General features: G+C 35.6%; 2 protein-coding genes across 2 annotated transcripts in view; one reads left to right on the forward strand and one right to left on the reverse strand.

The window, feature by feature from the left end:
* Positions 1 to 714, reverse strand: part of LOC120351661 — a 6,593-nt gene extending 5,879 nt beyond the window's left edge. Inside the window, exon 1 of the mRNA XM_039429599.1 lies at positions 709 to 714. Within this exon, the coding sequence (XP_039285533.1) occupies positions 709 to 714 (6 nt within the window). The remainder of the gene's footprint in view (positions 1 to 708) is intronic.
* Positions 715 to 1,674: 960 nt separating this feature from the next.
* LOC111058080 (splicing factor U2af 38 kDa subunit-like) overlaps positions 1,675 to 27,293 on the forward strand; it is a gene marked incomplete at its 5' end in the record, with an annotated part of 38,137 nt that continues 12,518 nt past the window's right edge. Inside the window, 4 exon segments of the mRNA XM_039429238.1 lie at positions 1,675 to 1,741; positions 11,075 to 11,157; positions 19,240 to 19,311; positions 22,049 to 22,182. Coding sequence (XP_039285172.1) covers positions 1,675 to 1,741; positions 11,075 to 11,157; positions 19,240 to 19,311; positions 22,049 to 22,182 — 356 coding nt within the window.

The following is a 27,293-nucleotide window of genomic DNA, read 5'->3' on the forward strand; positions in this document are numbered from 1 at the left end:
CATCCATATTTAAAAATCCTATTCATTATTACTACAATTATTCCGACCCAAGCTAAAAGAAAAGTATGAATACTTGATACAGATAGTTTTGACTTTATAAGTTATACAGAGTGTTTCAGAAATTGTGTCGAACATTTTAGGGTATTGTTCCTGGATGATAGGAAACTACAAATGACGTATTCGAAGTGTCCAAAACTCAGCGGTTATCCTTATAGCTGCCATTTTGTTTTTGTTTTTTCACTTTCACGAATCATGAATGACTCGGCTTCTCTGGATCACTGCAAACCAATTTTTATTGAATTGCGAATTGAAACAATAGTTAATTTATACATTTTAGAGCTCTTTGAATTGACATTCTCTTTGAAAAAATTACCATATTTGACTTTTAATAAGGATTTTCACAAGCATGACACTCGCAATAAGGGAAAAATTTGTACCGACTATTGCAGATTGAGTAAATCCCTCAAAATCCATACGGTACCACCTAAAAAAGCTTATAACAAGTTTTCAAACCTCTTAAACAAATATCCAAAGAAGACTCTCCTCGACAAATTAGATGAATGGCTTTCAAGAAACCCTTTTTTATAGGTTTTAACCCTTAAAACCCTATAAACCCCCTTATAAACCTTTTTTCCAAGAAACCCTTTTTATAGGTTTTAACCCTTAAAACCCTATAAACCCCCTTATAAACCCTTTTTTCGAGCACACCGACATTGACTTCTAAAGAGTGCTTAAAAATATAATTGTTTGGAACATGTTATTTATTGTTATGAATAAACCGCAACTGTTTGCTGTGATAATATTTCTCTGTTTTTGAGTAAGCGATATGTATTTATTATATATTTATTTATAAGGTTAGCAAAAAAATACAAGAATCGGAAAAGAAAAAACAGGCTATTGCCTAAAACTTCTTCAATTTCCTAATTTAGTTTTAAAGTGTCCAAATATTATAGGTTATGTCCATTCAAATTTCTACACCAAATCACAATCTAAAATATAAATTAGAATAAAACAAACAATTTTAAATTTGGATGGATTAATAATAAAAGTTTCTTAAAACATGAAACAAACTATAAATTCACAAAATAAAGAATAAAACACTTGAATTTTGAGCTCGAAAATATCACATTCACCAATACATTATTATATGTATGATGTATGTTAGTATGTATATTGATTATTATATGTATGATGTATGTTAGTATGTATATGTTGATTATACTGATGACTTTGTCAATAACATGTATTTGTTCACGGCAATAAAAGCATTTTGAATTTGAAATGTGTTGCACCTGAAAAAGCGCTTAAAATGGCCTGGCTCTAATTCTCACACTAATTTCTATTATATTTAATTCATTTTTACACTTAAAGCCAGAACCTTTCAATATTAGCACCTAACTGTCGATTCCAGTAGAAGATATAGACTAACAGTATGTGGTGAACGGGATTTATATTTATTTATTTCATCAAAAAAATGATCTAAGTTAATCCACACAAATTGGATTCAATCAATCAATCATATTTATTCATCAAATGTACAAGTACATTGAATATTGTTATAATTGATTCATGCTATTTTTCCAAAGTTTCTGTATTTAAAAGATTTGAAAATACGTTTTTTGCTGTTAAGAAGATCATGAGTCAAGAATTTGAATATTTCAAATTTATTTTCAGACTGTCTTGCTGCAGAACCTGTACGTGAACCCCCAGAATTCAGCCAAATCAGCTGATGGATCGCATCGTAAGTGTATTTCTATTTCAATGCATGATAATCATTCATGCCGCATCTACACGTTGCCCCAGCGTGGTAAAGTAACGTAGGTCAATGAAGGCCAGCGGTAGCCAACCACCCATTCACACACTGGCGCTGGTCGACATTGGGCCAACATGTACATGCGGCATAAGGGCCAAGCCACACTAGTCATTTTTCCGGTCGACATGGAAGGACAGGATGCTCTCCGATTGGCTGGACAGGAAGCTCAGGCTACTTGCACAAACACCGATTTTTGGACGGCCGATTTTTTATCGGTAGCAAAATTTTAACGGCTACTTGCACACACACCGATTTTTGGACGGCCGATTTTTTACCGTCTGATTTTGATGATGATTAAGATTTGATGATGTTGGTTTCGGCTCACTATATACAAAAAAGATTAATAAAGAAAAAATAATTGGATAGATAAATACTGTACACACCGATTTTTGGACGGCCGATTTTTCACCGCCTGATTTTGATGATGATTAAGATTTGATGATGTTGGTCTCGGCTCACTATATACAAAAAAGATTAATAACGAATAAATAATTGGATAGATAAATACAGTAATATAATTAGGTAACTACAACTTTTTAATAACAAAACTCAGCTTCTGGTTTTGGCTCACTATTATATGACTAAGGCAATATTTTAGTAATGGTATATTCACACTAAGTGCAGATTACGAGATCTTTATTTGATAATATATTATTGGTAATTAGAATGAATTATGTCTTCTATGTTTTGAAAAGATGCTTAAAAGGGAAAGGGGTCTATAGTTATTTTTTTGGGATTTGTCGCCATTTTTGTAAAGTGGAAAGACTCTAGCTATTTTAAAACCGTCTGGGGCTGGGAAGATACCCTGTTTCAGGTTGTTCTAGCCATAATGAATGGTAAAAAGTGATTAGGACGAATAAAATGTAAAATAAAGGAAACTACTTACCAAATGCGTTTTTTTCTGTATCTTCTAGATCCTCAAAATAATTTTTGAGAGTGCAGTAAACTTCTCTCCATGCATCCCTGGTGAGATTCCGGTCTTTAAATGTTTCCAAAGTCTTATTCACAACACCGGTCTTGCTTCCAGTAACGATATAAGGATATCATTATCTATGTCACCCATTTCAAACATAATAATAATAATAAGAATATTTATTTGCCAATGTACAATACAAATAATGAGATGAAATACATTTTTACACATAGCCTACTTGGCACAGCCATCAAAGTAAACTTGTGCGCTGGCTGTGAGTTCATACAGGAAATTAAATTATATAAATAAAGAAATTAAAAGTAGCAAAAATTCAATAGGTAGTACAATGACAAAAAAAAAACAAGAAACCTCATTCAACACATAACCAAAATGGAGCTGGTAACGAAATTATGAAACTATTAGAATTTAGGTAGTCTATAATAAATATTCTGTTCAACCCATATATTTATTTCTTTAAGAAGTTTTTTAGTAATTTCTGTATTTATGAAAATAATTGGAACTTTGTTCGAAAATATATTACAAAAATAAGAGAATTGGTGTCTACACACCACTAACTTGATAAAATTTATATTAAAAATGTTTGATACTGCTGGTCGTGTTTGGTATGGTGTATGCCTTATTTCTAAATTACTTATATTTTTATTTAAATGCGAAACAATCTTTATCACATATAACTGCCTAAGTATAATTACGGTACCTCGCACTATTATATCAAAAGAGCAGAGCAGTCGACTAGAATGGAGGATGGTGTAGCGAGAACTAGCAAGGACGGTCAGAGAAAAATCGGTGTTTGTGCAAGCCTGTATTTACTCATGGGCGCCACTGTATCGCCGGCACCGGTGCTACGCAGTGGCAGTGGCCGGCTCTTTACCGACGGCATTTTACCGTGTGTGCCAGGTCCCGTTCCCGCCTTCACGTCACTATTGAGCTGCGTACACATATTCGCGCTTCCAACCCGCACCGAGCACGCTCCTCCCTCCGCCCTCGTACCACCATCGAACCAAAGTCGCTCCGCCCACGCACCCATCATGAACGTTACGGAAGATGTTAGATCTTCTCGCGTTCCCCGGTCGAACCACTCTTGCTCGCCGGTCGATCATCAATCGCTCTGATGGAGTGACGTACGGTTGCGGAGCAGAGCGAAAGTCTGTACGCACCTTTAGAATTTGGATTCCGTTAAAAACCGGCCGTCCAAAATCGGTGTGTGTGCAAGTCGCCTCACTCTTTACGTCAACCCAATCAGCCTAACGGAGAGTTTCCTGTCCTGTCGTGCCGGCTGAAAAACCGCCTCGTGCGGCTTGTACAGGAAATGCGCAATCGACAAAAGGCTGGTTGAGTTGTATGGTTTGTGGACTGTATAGGTATTATTAAGAGAATTTGTTGTATGGCAGTGTGACGATCATATAGCAGCCTGCACACAGGGATAATATTAGCCGCTATTGGTGGCTGCTACTATAATCACAGGGCAAACCGTAATCAGGCCTACACAGGGAATGTTGAAGCGTCCATTAGAGGCAGCCACTAAAACACGCTTCACAAAAGGACTAGTAGCGGCTAATAGCTGCTAAAATGAGCTCCAAGTTATAATTGCAGTCAGTATTTGATTAGCATAAGTTATAATGTCAGTCAGTACTGTATTTGATTAGCATTAGTGCTGCTATCCTTGTCTATTATTTTTTTGACTAAGCAAATCGACGCTGTCAGATCATTTCTCAACAATGTAGGAATATATTTAATTTCAACTAGGCTATGCAAATTTACTAACCAGGGTGTCCACGAGGCGGGAATTTTTTCGGGATAAGGGAAATTTTTTGACACTTCCGTCAACTAGCTACTTTTCTAATTTTTCTACATTAAGGGCAGAGTTTGTTTTTTATATTATTCGGAACACAGTATACAGTTATTATCGTATAATGGTGCTACATTTTCATGTAAAACATGCTGCATTACTTTTGATATTGTTATTTAAGAATATTACATTTTTCCAAATAAGACCACCCTTCTGAGTAATTCCATACCTCATAACCACCCACCCCCCGCTTACAACCCATATTTTTACATATGAATCATGCGTTTCAACCGGCGGGAAAACCGGGAAAAACGTGAAATATACGGGGATTGTACGGGAATCTCTGAAGCCTGATTCAGTGGACACCCTGACTAACTTATCATTGAAAAATATATTTTCTTGTCAAATAGAATATAATTGATCATTTTAAACAAGAATGAACAGTCATATTATATCTATCAGCTATCCTCTATAGAAGGCGGTGGCAAGGCAGAGAATCGGCAACACTGTCCTCCTATCTTTCTTCACTGTCGCTGTAACATAGCATTCCTCGCTATAAGGAATTGGAAATGTCCGTAATTCTTATGTATACGGCATTTCCAATTCCGTGTTCCAGCGATATCTAGTGAACCTTGGTTGACACTACTATTGTCCCTGTGTTCAGGCTGATTTATAGTTTGTTTTCAGCACTTTTAAGTACGACGACTTCTAAAATTGGAGGTTTTTGATGAAGAATATTGTAATTAATCTTTTGTTACATTGGTTTTATTTATATTCATACTAACAGATGTATAATTTGACTTTTTCACTTATTCTATTTTCTACCAAAAAAAAAAAAAAACTGGAAAATTCATCTTAGGACAAATAATACTGGGAAAAATCTAAATAGGTCATTCGATCTTTTTCAAATCGGTTGAAAGACTAGATGTTAACGTAGAGAAAAGGTAGCAAAAGAAGATATCCTTGGTATAGGGCGTTTATATTCCAAATTTCACTGTTAACTCGAGGCGAATAATCCTAGTAGTTATTTTTCGTAAAGTTATGTGAAGCTGGTATTCTCTCTTATTGAGCCGTTTTTATATTATAATGACAGTAATCGGCGTGATATTAGGAATATGAATGACCCTAACAAGGGTATGATATCTTATTATGTTATCTTTCTCTATGATGTTATCGAGTAATACAGGGTTGGGCAGGGAGGTATGGATGATTTGAAATAACAGTTACACACTCATTTTCAAATGAAACTCAAAATTTATTTTTTAGTGTGTACCTTGGATGTTGATATTCTAAAAATTGAAGAGGAAAAAATTGAAACATTGATTATGTACGAAAAATAACATCTGTTAAAGACTGTCCGTTTTTGTCCATACACTCCTATAGACGTTGTGAGAAGTTGTCCATACTCCTCATACACGTGGTACCGCTCGAATTTCGAGTGTTATTGTTCCTTCAAGGGTTTCAAGGGTTTGTGTTTATTTATGTATACACGTGCTTCTAGGTAGCCCCATAAAACTGATTATTTGCCCTTACTTTTTTACTTCCCTTGCCCTATTACCATAGGTAAGGAAAGTATTGCTTTCCGAAAAAAAATTAAGGTACCCCAATTTCTAAGTTCTATACGTTTCAAGGTCCCCTGAGTCCAAAAAAGTGGTTTTTGGGTATTGGTCTGTATGTGTGTGTGTGTGTGGTGTGTGTGTGTGTGGTGTGTGTGTGTGTGTGTGTGTGTGTGTGTGTGTGGTGTGTGTGTGTGTGTGTGGTGTGTGTGTGTGTGGTGTGTGTGTGTGTGTGGTGTGTGTGTGTGTGGTGTGTGTGTGTGTGGTGTGTGTGTGTGTGTGTGGTGTGTGTGTGTGTGGTGTGTGTGTGTGTGGTGTGTGTGTGTGTGTGTGGTGTGTGTGTGTGTGGTGTGTGTGTGTGTGGTGTGTGTGTGTGTGTGTGGTGTGTGTGTGTGTGTGGTGTGTGTGTGTGTGTGTGGTGTGTGTGTGTGTGGTGTGTGTGTGTGTGGTGTGTGTGTGTGTGTGGTGTGTGTGTGTGTGTGTGGTGTGTGTGTGTGTGGTGTGTGTGTGTGTGGTGTGTGTGTGTGTGGTGTGTGTGTGTGTGTGTGTGTGGTGTGTGTGTGTGTGGTGTGTGTGTGTGTGTGGTGTGTGTGTGTGTGTGTGTGGTGTGTGTGTGTGTGTGTGGTGTGTGTGTGTGTGTGTGTGTGTGTGTGTGTGTGTGTGGTGTGTGTGTGTGTGTGGTGTGTGTGTGTGTGGTGTGTGTGTGTGTGGTGTGTGTGTGTGTGTGTGTGTGTGGTGTGTGTGTGTGTGTGGTGTGTGTGTGTGTGTGTGTGTGGTGTGTGTGTGTGTGTGGTGTGTGTGTGTGTGGTGTGTGTGTGTGTGTGTGTGTGTGGTGTGTGTGTGTGTGTGGTGTGTGTGTGTGTGGTGTGTGTGTGTGTGGTGTGTGTGTGTGTGTGTGGTGTGTGTGTGTGTGTGTGTGTGTGTGGTGTGTGTGTGTGTGTGTGGTGTGTGTGTGTGTGTGTGTGGTGTGTGTGTGTGTGGTGTGTGTGTGTGTGTGTGGTGTGTGTGTGTGTGGTGTGATTTATAGTTTGTTTTCAGCACTTTTAAGTACGACGACTTCTAAAATTGGAGGTTTTTGATGAAGAATATTGTAATTAATCTTTTGTTACATTGGTTTTATTTATATTCATACTAACAAATGTATAATTTGACTTTTTCACTTATTCTATTTTCTACCAAAAAAAAAAAAAAAACTGGAAAATTCATCTTAGGACAAATAATACTGGGAAAAATCTAAATAGGTCATTCGATCTTTTTCAAATCGGTTGAAAGACTAAAGTCTGAGATATATTACTTTTAACATGAAGGGGAGAAACTCATTTCTCCCTCCACAGTTTGTAGCGTAGACACAGACAGACATCCTGCGCACAATTGGATGCGCCGTGTCATTTTGCTTCATGCTCTTGTGATGAAAACAATATTATACCTGCTGACCAGTTGCGTTGGAAAGCTCTCTCACACAGAAACAAAAGAAGGAGAATGCTGCTAGGTAGTGGGAGTGATTAGTGGAGGATAGAGCATCGGACCTCCCCGTCTTCGAGAAAGAGCCGTGTTAAAAGTAATTTCTCTCCCACTTTAGATGTTAACATAGAGAAAAGGTAGCAAAAGAAGATATCCTTGGTATAGGGCGTTTATATTCCAAATTTCACTGTTAACTCGAGGCGAATAATCCTAGTAGTTATTTTTCGTAAAGTTATGTGAAGCTGTTATTCTCTCTTATTGAGCCGTTTTTATATTATAATGACAGTAATCGGCGTGATATTAGGAATATGAACGACCCTAACAAGGGTATGATATCCTATTATGTTATCTTTCTCTATGATGTTATCGAGTAATACAGGGTTGGGCAGGGAGGTATGGATGATTTGAAATAACAGTTACACACTCATTTTTAAACGAAACTCAAAATTTATTTTTTAGTGTGTACCTTGGATGTTGATATTCTAAAAATTGAAGAGGAAAAAATTGAAACATTGATTATGTACGAAAAATAACATCTGTTACATGCTGCCCGTTTTTGTCCATACACTCCTGTAGACGTTGTGAGAAGTTGTCCATACTCCTCGTACACGTGGTACCGCTCGAATTTCGAGTGTTATTGTTCCTTCAAGGGTTTCAAGGGTTTGTGTTTATTTATGTATACACGTGCTTCTAGGTAGCCCCATAAAACTGATTATTTGCCCTTACTTTTTTACTTCCCTTGCCCTATTACCATAGGTAAGGAAAGTATTGCTTTCCGAAAAAAAATTAAGGTACCCCAATTTCTAAGTTTCTATACGTTTCAAGGTCCCCTGAGTCCAAAAAAGTGGTTTTTGGGTATTGGTCTGTATGTGTGTGTGTGTGTGTGGTGTGTGTGTGTGTGTGTGTGTGTGTGTGTGTGTGTGTGTGTGTGTGTGTGTGTGTGTGTGTGTGTGTGTGTGTGTATGAGTGTATGAGTGAATGTGCGTCTGTGTACATGATATCTCATCTCCCAATGAACGGAATGACTTGAAATTTGGAACTTGAGGTCCTCACACTATAAGGGTCCGACACGAACAATTTCGATCAAATTCGATTCAAGATGGCGGCTAAAATGGAGAAAATGTTGTCAAAAACAGGGTTTTTCGCGATTTTCTTGAAAACGGCTCCAACGATTTTGATCAAATTTATACCTGAAATAGTCATTGATAAGCTCTATCAACTGCCACAAGTCCCATATCTGTAAAAATTTCAGGAGCACCGTCCAATCTATGCAAAGTTTGATCTTAGATTCCCAATTATCAGGCTTCAGATACAATTTAAACGAAAAAATTAAGTGGAAAAGATTGAGCATGAAAATCTCTACAATTAATGTTCAGTAACATTTTCACCTAAAATTGAAAATAAGCTCGAAATTCGAGATAATGTGATTATTCAATTACAAACTGTTGGCAACTGTTGATTCTATTAAATCATTCACTATGAAGAGATAGCAGACCTCACGTGTCTCCAGCGTTATTGTCCTGTCACCAGCTGGCTCAGATCTTTGAATAGTAGACTTGAGATGCGCGTGAACCACTAGCGTCATTTGATCAATTTTCATAACGGCAAGGAAAGTTGTGTGAGTGTGCCACACCAGATTTTTCGAGAAAACGGTCGAACCGTCACTGTCAATACAGAACGTTATTTAACTATGCTGCTTGAATTTCTCTGTCACAATTGAGGAGTCGACGTATCAACGTCAATACTGTAGGCTATGGTTCCAACAAGATGGGGTGACATGCCATACATCGAGAGCAGCTATGGAATTTCTAAGGCAGACCTTTGCTGGGCGCCCCATTGCGTTGCCTGGAGATGTGGAGTGGCCTCCTCGCTCACCGGGGGCTACTTAAAAGTACGTGTATAAATAAACAAACCAGAAACCCTTGAAGCCCTGAGTGGAACAATAGCATAGGAAACTCGAGCGGTACCACTTGCAATGCTTCGGAAGAGTATGGGCAACTTGTCACAACGTCTACAGGAGTGTATGGACAAAATGGACAGCACATATTTTTCGTACATAATCAATCATTTTTACCTCTTCAATTTTTACTTTCCTTGCCTTACTACCATAGGTAAGGAAAGTATTGCTTTCCAAAAAAATTAAGGTACCCCAATTTCAAGTTTTCTATACGTTACAAGGTCCCCTGAGTCCAAAAACATGATTTTCGGGTGTTGGTCTGTGTGTGTGTGTGTGTGTGTGTGTGTGTGTGTGTGTGTGTGTGTGTGTGTGTGTGTGTGTGTGTGTGTGTGTGTGTGTGTGTGTGTGTGTGTGTGTGTGTGTGTGTGTGTGTGTGTGTGTGTGTGTGTGTGTGTGTGTGTGTAAATACATTAGTTAATTTGGCCTTTCTGCTTTTCTGGCCAATCGCCCAGTAGCAGCATGAAACGTCTGCATTATTTAAAACGTGATTAAATTATATTATATAGACATTACATTTACCTGAAATTCTGAACGTCAATCATTCAAGTCACTGTTGAGTAAACAATATATTGTATTGTGATTTTGATTACGGTATTCAATAAATCTATTCTGTATTTTGTTTCTAATTCATCAACGGCATTCATTGAAGTTGTTCTACAAAAATGATATTTTTCGGGGAGTTGAAGAACTGAATAACTTTTTTTAAAGTGTAAATATTTATGTTTCAAACCTAATGGATACATTATTGTTTTGAAAATATAACCTTAGTGTCAGTAATAAGAGAAACCTAACCACAAAAGTAATTGTAGATATAAAAATACTTGATTCTTTGATCATAGAAATGATCGATAAATGTTTCCAATGTCTTCCAGTTAAAAATATAGGCATCTTACACATGAAAAATCGTTCATGATAACTTGAATAGAAATAAAATACTGATATTGAATACTATCAAAACTTCTTGTTTAAATCGTTCATGATAACTTGAATAGAAATAAAATACTGATATTGAATACTATCAAAACTTCTTGTTTATTTACTGTTCGTTATTCAATATCCCACGGTAATAATCAGCTGTTTTACAAAAATGTCCAGCCAGCACATATTCAGGTTTACCAACATTTCTTTTACTTTGCCGCACTCTACCGTCATAAAGCGTGTTAACTATTTTGTGTTGTTATGTTGCAAATTCTTTGCAAGTCTTTGCCGCACTCAAATCTACATTCCTGCACTAGGTGTGGGAATAAGGTATTTTGCGTACTATAATTGATGCGGGAATGAGAACTTTTTCGGGTAACTGTAGGAAAAATAAATTCTGAGTTTCATTTAAAAATGAATGTGTAACTGTTATTTCAAATCATCCATACCTCCCTGCCCAACCCTATACAACTGAATGCATGCTTACAATTTAAGTCAACTTCATATTTTGCAGTGATCAACCATGTGACAGATGAAGAAATGCAAGAGCATTATGATAACATATTCGAGGATGTATTTGTTGAATGTGAGAATAAGGTAATGTACTGACTTCCAATCCATAAATTCGACAATTAATCTTTTTCAGTGATCAGCAATGTGTCAGATGAAGAGATGCAGGAACATTATGATAACTTCTTTGAAGACATCTTTGTTGAGTGTGAAGATAAGGTATTTATCAATCACTGTATCATCATTTCCAAACCCCTTGTGATTGTGCTGCATGCATTAACCATAGAGGCCATAGGAGATCTTCATCTTGGTTTTCATCCACCATATCTTGGCCAAATTTATTTTCAAGTTCATTTTTAATTTTAATTAATTTTCAACAAAGAAATCTTTGTTGAGTGTGAAGATAAGGTATTTATCAATCACAAACCCCTTGTGATTGTGCTGCATCCATTAACCATAGAGGCCATAGGAGATCTTCATCTTGGTTCTCATCCAACATTTTTTTCTTAGTCAAATTTATTTTCAAGTAGTAAAGTTTTCAGTTCCAGTCAACACTGTTAATTCTAAAGACTTACACTTCGATATGGTCGAAAATGCTTCTTTTTGAATCAGAGGTCGATATGGTCGAAAAGGCTTCTCTCTTGAATGAGAGGTCGATATGGTCGAAAAGCTTCTTTTTGAATCAGTGGTCGATATAGTCAAAAAGGCTTCTCTTTTGAATCAGAGGACAAGAATGTTTTTTCAATAAAATGTTAGGATATCATAAGCATGTTTCTCTTAATCTAACGGCAATCCTTCCTATTTATCATTGCATGTGTCTGATGTTATTCCTTTGAAAGCATTAATTCGCTGCTCAAAAAAGTTATTTTTGATTGCATGTTTTTATCCGTAATAACTACAAGTGAAAATTCCACTAATTACTAAACCTATATGGCTAACTGATGAATAAGCCACCAAAACCCTTAAATCAGACTGTAATAAACAAAAAAATCTTACATATAAAGCTCCCAAGATTCTATCTGAAAGATTCTAAAGAAATAAGAATAGAGAAAAACCAAATCGTTAAATAAAGTACACGAATAAGACCATACCCCCCTAATTTCAACATAACCCCTGCTAAAATTATAGAACCAGAAGAAGGGGCTTCAACATGAGCCCTTGGTAACCATAAATGAAAGAAAAATAAATTGACCGAGCGAAGTGAGGTCTAAGATTCAAGTCGACGGTTCGGCATTTCTCTTAATGTTTAAATGTTTATATGTTGCGCATTTACGGCGAAACGCGGTAATAGATTTTCATGAAATTTGACAGGTATGTTCCTTTTTAAATTGCACGTCGACGTATATACAAGGTTTTTAGAAATTTTGCATTTCAAGAATAATATAAAAGGAAAAAGGAGCCTCCTTCATACGCCAATATTAGAGTAAAAATCAGACTATAGAATTATTCATCATAAATCAGCTGTCTAGTGGACTATAATACTACCCGTTCAAAAACATCAAACATCTTGAAAATGCATCTTTCCATCAACGTTAGTATAAGTTGACTATAATACTACCCGTTCAAAAACATCGAACATCTTGAAAATGTATCTTTCCATCAACGTTGTAGACAGTTGCAGCCAGACCTGATAACAGCGCTCACACTCACATTCCGGGACGACACGTCACGGTACGATAGGACAGAAACCTCTATGTTTATTTAGGATTTTTTCTAGACATTTTAAATTGCAAAATTATTTATTAATTTTCGTGAAAACATAACAACAGGTCAATGTAACTTACTGAGCGCGAGGTCTACTGTTCACAGAACTACTAGTTTGCTGTCGTCTACATTATCCATGTTCAGTAACAACTACCCTCTTCTTATTTACTTTTAGACACGACTAGTTTATTTATTTATACATTGATGGATACTATGTCATTCTCAACTATGAATAATTTATCATTGCATGTGTCTGGTGATATTCCTTTGAAAGCATTAATTCGCTACTCAAAAAAGTTATTTTTGATTGCATGTTTTAATTTATTGCTATGCTGTCGCCTACATTATCCATGTTCAATAACATCTAGTACCCTCTTTTTATATACACGACTAGTTCATATTTATTTATTTATAAATAGATAGATACAATATCATTATCAACTATGAATTATTTATCATTGCATGTGTCTGGTGATATTCCTTTGAAAGCATTAATTCGCTACTCAAAAAAGTTATTTTTGATTGCATGTTTTAATTTATTGCTATGCTGTCGCCTACATTATCCATGTTCAATAACATCTAGTACCCTCTTTTTATATACACGACTAGTTCATATTTATTTATTTATAAATAGATAGATACAATATCATTATCAACTATGAATTATTTATCATTGCATGTGTCTGGTGATATTCCTTTGAAAGCATTAATTCGCTACTCAAAAAAGTTATTTTTGATTGCATGTTTTAATTTATTGCTATGCTGTCGTCTACATTATCCATGTTCATTAACATCTAGTACCCTCTTTTTATATACACGACTAGTTCATATTTATTTATTTATAAATAGATAGATACAATATCATTATCAACTATGAATTATTTATCATTGCATGTGTCTGGTGATATTCCTTTGAAAGCATTAATTCGCTACTCAAAAAAGTTATTTTTGATTGCATGTTTTAATTTATTGCTATGCTGTCGTCTACATTATCCATGTTCATTAACGTAGAATTCCTAGTACCCTCTTCTTATTTTCTTTTAGACACGACTAGTTTATTAATTTATATATTCAAATCAAATCAAATCGTTTATTGCACAAAAATATATACAGAATACAACTGAAAGGAAATTGACAACTTTGTGCTACACGTCGGCAAAAGAAAACTTGTACGCCGACGTGGAGTCTTAATATAACTTATTCACTTATACATTAATATTAATATATAAAATGATATTGATAGATAAATATCATTTTCAACTATGAATGATTGTGAAAGGAACAACAGACTTAAAGCCTGTATTTATACACTATCTCCGTGAACATAGCCGTAGTGCATTCGTGTGACGTCAGCACAGGTAGGGCTCCTACACCAATAGAAATTTGTTGATTTTAGCGTATCTATATCAGCTAGTGTTTTTATTGGTGTAGGAGCCCTACCTATGCTGACGTCACTAGAATGCACTATGGCTTTGTTTACGGAGGTAGTGATTTATACAGGTAGTTTCGGGTATTTATACAGCAAGTGTCAAACTTATGTTCAATTCTTGATACAGAATCTTCAATACAGCTATAAGATAGTATGCTTTGTGGCTTTTTATAACCTGTTAGTATCGTCTTAGAGAAACAATAGCGTGAGTAGATATCCCATGGTATATGGCGTTTATGTCGCAACTTTTACTGTTATCTCAATCCGATTACTGTCGATTTTTACTGTTTTGACCGGGTAAGAGTGTATGAACGGTACAATATGAGAGACTACCAGAGTCATAAAGCTTCACAGGAAAGAACTGCGTGGACTATCAGCTTGAGTTAACAGTAAAAGTTGCGACATAAACGCCCTATACCATGGGATATCTACTTATGCCATTGTTTCTCTATGGTATCGTCCAGCCTACGTCATTTTGTATGTTGGTCTGATCTGAATGAGAAACATAAATGGTCAAGTTTGTCATGTCATTGTTGTGGTATGTGATGTCCTAGTGTCCCCTGTAATCAAGACGATGCAATTTTGTTACAAAGCAGACCAACTTGAGGTGCGTTATTACTGGTGCGGCTGGAACGATAGTCGATCGTTCAGTTGAAATTTGACTGTTGCCAAGTGAAGACCCGAATAATGAGTTCAAATAAACGGCTACTAAGTTATTTGTTAATTGAAGATTTAGAAGACAAAGACATTTTAGAAATTTTGAGTACCACCACATCTTAGAACCCATAATATTTTGCAAAGAGAACAAAAGGAGGGTGCTTCAAAATATTAATCTAAAAGCGAAATGGCACTCACTGACTGACTGACTCACTCACTCACTCGCAGAACTAAAAATCTACCGAACCAAAAACGTTCAAATTTGGTAGGTATGTTCAATTGGCTCTTTAGAGGCGCACTAAAAAATCTTTTGGCAATATTTTAACTCTAAGGGTGGTTTTTAAAGGTCTAAAGTTTGTCTTTTAGCATGTATATTCTTCTTATTCTCTTAATTATAATTGAAAAATGTCCATATCATATGTTAATATAGAAATATAAGCTAGAGAGAGTACCTCTTCGAACATTATTGTTAACTGGTAACTAAATTAATAATTATGTCAGGTTGGCATTAAGTTGAGTTGACTTTGTAAGGTTGGCACCAAGTTGAAGATTGAAATACATTTATCGCGGAAAAATAATTGATTGGGCACTGCTACCGTACTTCAATCAGAGCTATTCCTGGGAATATTATATTACTCGCCGTCAGGCTCGCTTCGCTCGCCATATCCGTTTAGCCAGACGTTTAGTCTGGACCCCCGACTGGATCGTCCTAACATATGATAAAAATGAAAAATGCAGGCGAGCCTGCTGATCTCATTCTTGGACGATCCAGTCGGGGGTCCAGGGGGCGGAGCCCCCTGGCTAGACGGATATGGCGAGCGAAGCGAGCCTGACGGCTAGTCTATAATATAATAGAGGAATGAATCTGTTTATACACGTACGGGATATGAAATTCACATCATCACGTCTGAACTACCACTGGACTGATTAACATGACATTTTGCATATAGATTCTTAATTCACAGAGGATGGTTATAGACCTATTTTAAATTCTTCATTATTTCAGTAGGTCAAGTTTTCAATTAGACCCTTTCGGCGGAGCACAGGTTACATGATATAGTGAGGTCCACATTATAATGGCAGTGTACGATTGACAATACTGTTGCTGTCCTTTTCTATCATACAACAAAACAGATAGCACTATCTCTCTCTCTCTTTCTCGCTTTGCAATGTTGTCTATTTGCCAGAATATTTTATATTTACTTTTGACAGTGACTGTACAAAACTGAACAAACCATATTCTCAGCCGCCATTTTTTCCTTCATTCTATCAAAATACTTGAGTACACAAGTCGTATAATTGATTTAAAATGTATTTTTGAAACAATGAAATAATTTTTGAACACTACCTTATGAGAAACACAAATTAAAATACCGTGCCTGAAATGACATTTTAAAAGTTGATAACTAACCATCCTAGACTTCATCCATGCTTAAGTTAGCCTACCCGTATAGGTTAGACCTACTCGTAACGGTATAAATAATATTGAAAAGTTATTTCAGAATTAATCCATTGAAATTACTTATTTGTTAATAGGATTTCTATTTTTCTATTATTTTTAAACGAAATTGGAATAGAATACCTACCAAATAACTCAATTTCTATTGTTTTGAAATTCAGATTGTTGTATCACAGCTTTTTAAATTAGCCGCCATTTCAGGTTTGTATAAAAATAAAAATCTGATTCATAAAAGCAAATTTCTGAATCAAATTATGAAAAAATATATTTTCTTGATCAATTTGACATTAAATTGATTATTTTATCAAGGAATTGATAATTATGATTGAATTTAATGGGATGAATTGAGTAACAGCTGTGTACAGTCAGTGGTAAAATGGAGAGACTTGGCAACGTTTTTCACCTATCTTTCTTCACTGCCATTATAACGTGGACCTCACTTTAGTAAACAATAATTTCAAGCTGATGCGCTTTTCTCAGCTCTTCTGACTTTCCAAACTTCAGTTTAAGTTGAGTCTAGTTTTATCAATGAGAACCTCAAGAAGAAGTCTTTAAACTACTGAGTTCTTCTGATTTTCCAAACTTCGGTTCAAGTTTGTGTCTAGTTCAATCAATGACGACCTTGAGAAGAAGTCTTCAAACTACGTTCGATATCCAATCACAGGAGATGAGATGAATCACAATCATAAATCGTTCAACGACTGCTCCAGAATCATAATCATGACTGCTCCAGAAGCAGACCCGACGAACGGTTGTAGTCAACGACTCTGCATCAGTGACAACGGTGCTAATGAAGACAATGCACAGCGGGCGCTCTGCGATTATCGTCCAACGACTATCGTTCCATTCGCACCAGTGTTAACGGGCCTTTATTCTTAGATTCTTGATAGTAAGGGTCGTTTGCACAGTATAGATTGCTAAACTCGATTAAGTTAATCGAGTTTAAGTTAATCTGAAAGTTTAAACTTGAATCGGTTTTCTTGAATCGGAATGTCATTGTTTATAATATCAGGAATACTTTATCCTCCTTGAGAAAGACGATTTTTACAGGAAATTTGTTTACAAACGATCAGTAAATTGAGGTTATGTAGCTACTATTTTCTTGTTCAAAATCCACAGAGCTGTAAGCTGTACGGTAATAAAATGAAAAGCGATTAAGAAATTCTTTTAAAACTTATGTTTAGCTGGCACCAAAAAATATATTTTAGAATGTAAGATAAAAAGTTATATTGTTACTCTTGAATCTACTACGGTCTTTCTCGTTTATTAGAAATCTCTCGAAAGCAAAATATCTCAGTTATGTGTTATTAAAAACATGTTTTCTAATCAAATACCACTGTTGAAAATTGTATTAATTTCTATCAAGTGGTTTATTCAATCAAATACTAATTGGCAGTTGCTTTACTCAAGCAAAACCGTAAAGAAAATTCTCTATCATCCCAGAAATTTCAATTTATTATTCGTTTTTGTCCAATTTTTCTGTTTCAAAATTTCTTCGCAGTCATCTTTTTCAATCGCATTAAAAACTTCTATCAATTCCTCCATTATAATTATTTTTACATTCAAATAATGAATCACTATAACCTAAATAATTATTATCGTCTACAGAAGCAATAAAAACAACTGTCGAAAAAGTTTCGACAAAAGTCGAAAGCTGTTTCCCCATCAAATCTTGACAGATGTCAACTTAATTCAAATTATTTAGTTTAAGCCCCCTGCTTTGGAGGTTTAAACTTTCCCTGATACTGTGCAAACGGAATTTTAGTTTAAACCAAAAAAATCCAGATTTGGTTTAAGCTTTAGCTTAAACTTACACTGTGCAAACGGCCCTAAGTAGACCGATTGAATGATTGAATGTATGTGACTATTGTCTTTGCTTACCATTGTTTAGCCATTACAAGTAATAAATTGAATTATGGTTAATTAAAAACTAAAAATGCCACTTGATTCTATGATCTGCAACTTTTCAGAATTGGAGACTTTTGATTCCACTGTTTTTTGGTTCATCCAACTTCAATTCCATCTGTGATATTAACTTATTTTTTCAATGATTTAGACTATATTATATAAATATTGTAGTAACATTTGTAATGTATTTATGATGTGATGTTTATGACTTGTGTTAATATTGTATTATATACGATGCATAACATGAAAAATGAAATTGAATTGAATTGAATTAGAACAAGCCGGTTCCTAGTTATTCCACGTTAACCAACGGAAGATTGCTCATCACTTTTATTTCTCTATCGTGAACAGTTGATTGCCTGGTTTGCAACGCTTTATGCTACTAAATTTATAATGGGTAAAAAGAATCATAAAAAATTAACTTGGTCGTGGAGGAGTACACTGTCTTTCATTGAAAATGTCTTCATTCGAATCTCATTTTGCAATAATTGTGACCAGCACCTAGTTAATAGATAATCATCCCAATGCTTACTCATAATTTTTGAAAATTCTATTTCGTTAACTGCGATGAAGATTATTATTTCAAATCACTCTAAATCTATAAATAACACTGGAATTCTTGTAAATGAACTTCTCTTGAAAAATCTCTCTATAATCATATTGCAAAATACGCTTTGCTGTTTTGCTAGCTGTATTGAACTGTTTTATTATTGTATAAATCTACACACTAATTAACTTGAAACTACAAATAGAAATTAATGAGAAATTGCATGTATTCAAATGCTAATTAATGAATAATTATTATTGAACAAAAATCCAAATTGAATGCTTTTAATAAATGCAATTTCTCATTAATTTCCATTTGTGGACTGGCTGGCCGCTATGACGGTAGTATAAAATGAGCACTGCTATCCAGAGATTCTCAGTTTGGTGTAAGGGCAAGCATACCTGACTAGCAATTAGGAGGTACCAGGTTCGATTCCCGGGCTGGCGAATAATTTTTGGATAGTAGCTCTCATGGAATCTCCATCTATCTGTTGAAATTTGCAGTAACATAAGTCTTGGGGTGATTTACAGCATGTAATTTGGATCTTCGTTTAATAATAATTATGAATTAATTTGAGGTCTGTGTTCATTTTTTCAGTATGGTGAAATAGAAGAGATGAATGTCTGCGACAATCTCGGTGATCACCTGGTTGGGAATGTCTACATCAAGGTCAGTCTAAAGCTTATCAATTTAACTAAATTACAGATGTTCTTTCGTTCATTATTAAAGATTTTTAACAACATTCAGCTGCGTTGTTTTATCATCAACAAAACAGAAACATTTCTGTTTTCTCAATGCAGCTATGGATCATTCAATAAAGCCTAGTTTATACGATGCCAATTGGCGAGACAATTGTCATAAGGCAACTGACTGGCATGAAATTATTGTCTTCGTATAGACACTTCAGGCCAATTGTCTTGTCAACTGTCCCGTCAATTGTCCTGAAATTCAACTGTCTCCGGGAGTAGACTATGGACAGTCAATGGGCCCAGCGAGCCCCCCACCACTCGGAATCTCAGTTGTCGCGACAATTGTCGCCGTATGAACGGTGTAGGCCAGTAGCGCTGTCTTGGTTTTGCCAGTTCAGTTGTTTAGTCACAACAGATGACGAGAACTCGGACATGTTTAGCTGTCAACTGCCGTGCCAATAGTTGGCTGCGTATAAACATCTTCTCGTTTAACTGGCCTGGCCTCCGATTATCCGCAACCACGTGATGACAATAATTGTCCAAAGACAACTGTATCGCCAATTGGCATCGTATAAACTAGGCTTTACAGTAGTTGCTCTATAATAATCAATATTATGGAACTTTGATGATTAATTTTCAGAGAATTTAAAGAAGCTACTTTGATTTTTAGGATTACTGAATATTGCTATAGTTTCTTATAGACTTGATTGGTTGTATAAAGTCCACTTTAGGCCTCAGTTATATTATTTTACTGGCAAGTTATATTATGGAGTCAATCTTGTATGAATGAATAGCATTTATTCATGCTACATTGATTCATTTATTCTGTTGTATTCCAACTTGCATCTGAGTGCATTTTAGCTAATACTCCTATCTTCTTGTCATTCAGTTTTATCCTGCACATTTCTAAATCAATTTAATTCAGTAGTGGTTGATTTTTCTTGGATAAAAGAATATTTCATTTTATTTATTTTGAAAGTGAATATTTTTTGAACTGTTACAAATTGTGTTATTGTGTTACACTTGTGTTACACCTGCTCTATAGTGAGGTTCACGTTATAATGGAAGTGAAGAAAGATGCCGACGTTGCCGATTCTCTGCCTTGCCACTGCCTTCTATAGAGGATGGCTGATACCGGTATATCTGATGCTATGAATTAAGTGCTCATTCTTGTTGGAAATAATCAATAAAATTATATTCGCTGAGAAAATATGTTTTTTCAAAGATCAAATAATGAATTGAGATTTAATATTTTGTTAATTGACTTTATTTTTACATTGTTAAAAAAAGATCTGGTAAAGTTGTGTTGCTAGACAAGGATAGCGTCATCTGATTTGTTGAATGATAGACAAGGATAGCAACACCAATGTTGCCGTTATAACGTGGGATCTCATTATAGTACTTGGGTTTTCCATGGTTGAGTAGGTTAATTTCCATAAAATGTCATTTTCTTTATATCACCTAGTACTACGTACTACCATAGAGAAATAACAGTATAAGTAGATATCGCATGGTATAGGGCGTTTATGTCGCAACTTTCACTGTTATCTCAAGCCTATAGTCCACGTAGTTCTTTCCCGTGAAGCTTTATGACGCTGGTAATCTCTCATATTGTGCCGTTTATACACCCTTACGCGGTCAAAACAGTAAAAATCTACAATAATCGACAGTAATCGGCTTGGGATAACAGTAAAAGTTGCGACATAGACGCCCTATACCATGCGATATCTACTTATGCTATTGTTTCTCTATGGTACTACTACTAGTACTACTACATTGACTCTACGGGCATTGAAGAGCCTTGGCCTCCTCCACAAGCCTTTTCCATGAATCTCTGTCCTATGCTCGCTGTCTCCACCTTCTTACGCCCAAGGATTGAAGGTCTGCCTCCACGACGTCCTACCATCTCGGCGTGGTCGGCCTCGCTTTCTCTGTCCCCCTGGTTGCTGATACAGAGACATACGCGCTGTACGGGTTTCCGGCATCCGTTCCACATGGCCCAACCAACCAATTCTAGCTCTTCTAATTTCAGTAACAATGCTCGGTTTCCCATACAGATTATAGAGCTCATCATTTTTCCTGAGTCGCCACCTATCAGCTTCAAAAAGTGGCTCATAAATTCTTCTTAGGATTTTCCTCTCCCATCGATTCAGCAGCATCTTGTCACAACTTGTCAACACCCATGTTTCACAAGCATACATCACCACTTAACTTCATTTATTTATCGTCACATTACATCAATTTTTGAGTAGCCTAACACTCATTTGACTGGTGACATGTCAATAGTAGAACAAAATTATATTTAAAAGACTTAGTTCTAACTTCTTGGAAGTAAAATAAATAAATATACTCTATGATGTATCTCATCAAATTCACATGGAAATGTAAGTCACAAAAAGTTAAGTTACACTCTACAGCCCCTTTTCACAAATTAAAATTAGGCAGCAGAGTATAGGGCTTTCTCTACTAGCATTTTTCTGACTGTTAGTTTGAATTTGTTTATTGAATCTAGATTTCTGATGGCTGCAGGTAATTAATTAAAATAACGTATTCCAGAGTAGAATGGAGTTTTTTCTACTGGTCGCAGCACTGTCCTATAAATTTTAATTTTACTGCTCCAGCTTAACAGCCTTGATCTAAGACTTCATATATCACCAGTAAATGTTATATTTGAAATATTTTGCATATTTTATTTGCTTGCTGGTTTGTATTCAAAGTTTCGCCGAGAAGAAGACGCTGAGAAAGCAGTTGCTGATTTGAATAACAGATGGTTTGGCGGTCGACCGGTGTATGCTGAGTTGAGTCCAGTCACCGATTTCAGAGAAGCTTGTTGTCGTCAGTATGAGATGGGGTATGTATTTATTATCTATTCAGTAAAATTTTAAAACCAGAAAAGAAAAAACTCTGTTCTGAATGATTTACATACATCTCAGCTTATTTATCAGTTGGGGAAAATATATAAAACCCTTCTCTCTTTATTCTTCATACCTTGCTATATGTTAAAATGAATATAGAATCTTTTCCGCGTCTGGGAGCCAATCATTCTTACTCCACCCGACGTGGCAATGATCTATCACTGCCTCAAATTAGACTCTCCAAGACAAGAAATAGCCATATTTTTCAACAAGCCAAAATTTATAACAATCTTTCTTTAGAATTGAGAGAGCTGCCAATCTATGAATTCAAACAAATTTTAAAAAATAAATTGACAGAGAGTGCATACTATTCGGTAGATAAGTATTTTCAGTCTACAATATTATGAATGCTCATGATGCAACATTTACCTTTTAATTTTTGGTAAAACTGAATAACTTATTAATATGAATTGTAGTTTGTTCCTAAGACTAAGGCAAAATAATAAGACAAATTGTTATTGTAATATCTTCATATATTATACGATTTCTTTTATCATATGCTTAATTTTATATCATAATTATTTATCTTTTATTTCACAAGTGTTATATTATTGTTATTATTTTTTGACGTGCTCATACAATGTAAAGTTGTTCTGGCAATAAAGAATCTTGAAAAAGGCATTATTCCTAGCTGCATACTGTAGAAAGGTTTGTTATGGTAGTATGAGATTTTCTTTTGTTTCTTTGTTTAGGTGTTTCAATTTAAGAATGAAATGATTCAGGGCCGATTTCCGAGCTCGGGATTCAGCCAAGTTCTATACTTTAAACAGCTGGAGTCAGAAAATTGGCTTTCCGAAACGGAGCGTTGTCGTAGTCAAAGTGAAAGTCACTTGGAGGAAGGAAGGTGTGGAGGAACAGTTACCTATGCTTCCCATGCATTGGAAGTGTAGTGCGTTCGGCCATCTTGGCATACACACCTTCAAGCGCTATTATTTGAATTCTTATAAGCAAAAAACAGATTCAATCTTGAAATAGTTCTCTTACTTAACTTCCAACAATACTCGATCGTTCACTCTCATAAGAGACGTATATTTCAATGACTGTAATAAAGCAATTTTGAGGATTTAGTTAATATTTTTGGTCATAAAATGTAAAAAAAAGCCTAAGCCTTTTTAAAAACATTCCGGTATCAAAAATAACGCCAATCAAACCAGCTGTTAGAATGATATCTGTTTAGCTGATATCAATCAGCTAAATAGGCGGTTTCACTTGCATGACAAAATCAATGTTTTGTGTATGCCAAGATGGCCGACTCTGATCTACACTTCCCTTTCCTAACTGTTCCTCCACACCTTCCTTCCTCCAAGGAAAGTCAGGTTTAAATTGAATTTTGAAAAACTAGGAAATTGAACACAAAATAAAAAAATCTGGTGTGGCGGACTCACACAACTTTTCTTGCCGTTATGAAAATTGATCACCTGACGCTAGTGTTCCCGCGCATATCAATCTACTATTCTAAGATCTGAGACAGCTGGTGACAGTACAATAGCGCTGCAGACACACGAAGTCTGCTATCTCTTCATAGTGAATGATTTAATAGAATCAACAGTTGCCAACAGTTTGCAATTGAAATAATAACATTTTCTCAAATTTCAAGCTTATTTTCAATTTTAGGTGAAAATGTTGCTGAACATTAATTGTAGAGATTTTCATGATCAATCTTTTCCATTTAATTTTTTTTTGTTTTAATTGTATCTGAAGCCTGATAATTGGGAACCCAAAATCGAACTTTGCATAGATGGGGCAGAGCTCCTGTAATATTTACAGATATGAGACTTGTGGCAGTTAATAGAGCTTATCAATGACTATTTTAGGTATAAACTTGATCGAAATCGTTGGAGCCGTTTTCGAGAAAATCGCGAAAGGTAGAAAACCCCTGTTTTTGACAACATTTTCGCCATTTTAGCCACCATCTTGAATTGCATTCGATCGAAATTGTTCGTGTCGGATCCTTATAGTGAAAGGACCTTAAGTTACAAATTTCAAGTCATTCCGTTGATTGGGAGATGAGATATCGTGTACACGACACACATACACTCATACACACACACACACACACACACACACACACACACACACACCACACACACCACACACACACACACACCACACACACACACACATACAGACCAATACCCAAAACCATTTTTTTGGACTCAGGGGATCTTGAAACGTATAGAAATGTAGAAATTGGGGTACCTTAATTTTTTTTCGGAAAGCAATACTTTCCTTACCTATGGTAATAGGGCAAGGAAAGTAATAAAGACAAAATGGACTGAAGTTTAAGCTATTTTGAATTATTTAGGAATGTTTCATTTTGTTAAGGAAAACCGTTTCCAATTTTAGAAATGGGAAAATAAAGATTTATTTTGCTGCAACTATTTACTGCGACTACGCCCCGTTTTGGAAAGCTAAATTTCTGACTCCAGCTGTTTAAAGTCTAGAACTTAGCTAAATCCCGAGCTCGGAAACCGGCCCTTAGAGAACCTTTACAATATTCATATTCAACCCTAACAATCATAATCTACAGTACTTGAAAACGCTGGTAAATCGTATTAGAAAGACAGTAAAATGCCGATTACTGACGTATCTTCAGCCTTAGGCTAGCTTCACACGCTTTCGGTTTCATTCGATTCGGTTCGGTTCGTTACCGAAAACGAATGAGGCTTTCATACATGTCAGGTTTTAATTCGTACGGCTCTAATTATGTATTTTCTTCTCAAACACAGCTGTGTTTGGATTTTCACAGTTCATGCTGGTATATTTAAATATAACAGCTGGTGTTAAATTGTAAGACGTTATCTCTTGAACAAAAAAATTTTAAAGTTAATTAAAAATTGTGAATTATTTGAATATGTTAATTTTGGATGTTCAGAGAAATTATTTTTTTAAATTGAAAATTTGTTCCTTGTTTTGACACATGGTATATAAACTTCATCTCTTCTCTCCATTGATAAATCATGTAGCCTAAAGCTGCGTACACATGTTCGCGCTTCCAACCCGCACCGAGCACGCTCCTCCCTCGTACCGCCCTCGTACCACCATCGAACTACAGTCGCTCCGCCCACGCACCCATCATGAACGTTACGGAAGATGTTAGATCTTCTCGCGTTCCCCGGTCGAACCACTGTTGCTCCCCGGTCGATCATCAATCGCTCTGCTGGAGTGACGTTCGGTTGCGGAGCAGAGCGAGAGTCTGTACGCACCTTAAGTTTTAATTTATATCTTTCATATTTTTTCAGCAAACTATTCATTGAGAAAAAAATGTTTCTGTGAACTAACAGAAATGAATTGACCATATGATTTTGACTTGGAAATTTTTGAGAAAGATAATCACGATATCAGGTTAAAATAAAAACATAAAAGGCAAGCGTTTGTAAAAGACTTTGTTTTTTCCTGTTTCCCTAGCAACGAATTCGAATATAATGAAACCTATTCGTGTCGAGGGGGCGTTCGGTGCTATGCGGTTGCTATTCGGTACCGAATTCAAACCGAATCATCGTTTCACACTTATCAGAATTTGCCGAAAACGAAACGAACCGAACCGAAAGTGTGTGAAAGTAACCTCTTGTTAGCAAAGAATTGAAACCTGATGGAATTTATTAGAGTCAAGTGGGCGTTCGGTTTTATGCGGTTTCTATTCGGTACCGAATTACCGTTTCACACTTATCGGAATTTACCGAAAACGAAACGAACCGAATGAATGTGAAACTATCCTTAGAGTCAGACCGTATTAAGCGTTTCAAGGCGCCTACCCAATCGGAGAGCTGCCTGCCCTAACAACTCTAATAACGCATGAAAAAACGCTCAATATGCTCTGGCCTTAATTTTAAATGTCTCATAAGATTCATAGATTCTGTCTGATGGTAAACTTGGGTGCAGAGGTAGAGAATTTGAAATGATTGCTTAAAATTCGTTTTGATTCATCAATATTTAGAAATACCACTATTATTTGTTAAAACTGAGATTTGATTGAGTAATTGGGATTATTTAAGTTGAATAATTAGTTTATCTCAGTAAAAAGAGGTCAATAAGTGATGTTGCTTCATTATGTTGAATGCATAATACATAAAAATTGAAAAACAAATTACCCTTTTAACATTTCAAATAATAATTATATTTTTAAATCTCTTGTGCATAAAAGTAGGCTATCCCTGAACAAGAAAGTGAACATAGTGCTTGCATAAAAATTTCCTAGACATATAGTAGCCTACAATAGAATTGGTATCTACAAATTGTGCACAGTCATGAATTTCATAACTAGTGAGGTCCACGTTATAATGGCAGTGGAGAAAGATAGGAGAACAACGTTGCCGATCCTCTGTCTTGTTAATGCCTTCTATATAGACGGTAGCTGATACAGGTTTATCGATGTCATTCTCGTTTAAATAATCAATTATATCCTATTAAGCGAGAAATTATATTTTTCAATAACAACGTTGCCGATCCTCTGTCTTGTTAATGCCTTCTATAAAGACGGTAGCTGATACAGGCTTATTGATGTAATATTAACGGTTCATTCTCGTTTAAAATAATCAATTATATTTTTCAAGCAATAAATTATATTTTTCAATTATTTCATAATGAATGTTCATAATCAAGATGAAATATTTTGTTAATTAATTAATAATTCTACATTGTTAAAAGATGGCAACAGAGCAAAGCGAGAAAGAGATAGCACTATCCGCCTTAATGAATGATAGACAAGGATAGCAATATCATTGCTAATCAAACACTGCCATTATAACGTAGACCTCACTATTGTTTGAATTCCTCATGTGAAACACGAAATTCTAGGACTCAAATGAATATAATTTTTTGTTGGAACATTCAGGCCCGGTTGCACAAAATCCTGTTAAATTTGAATCATGATTAAATGCCACGAGAACTAATCAAAAAAGTCATCTCTGGTTGTTTCTCGTTTAATTATAATTAGAATTTAACAGGCTTTTGTGCAACCGAGGCTCAGTCTCATCCATAAGCAGATGTATGATTTCGAATAAATTGTTCTTTATTTTTATCTTTTCTACTTTAATAGTTCTGAGAG

Source organism: Nilaparvata lugens, chromosome 5, assembly GCF_014356525.2.
Source record: "Nilaparvata lugens isolate BPH chromosome 5, ASM1435652v1, whole genome shotgun sequence".
Taxonomy (NCBI): Eukaryota; Metazoa; Arthropoda; class Insecta; order Hemiptera; family Delphacidae; genus Nilaparvata; species Nilaparvata lugens.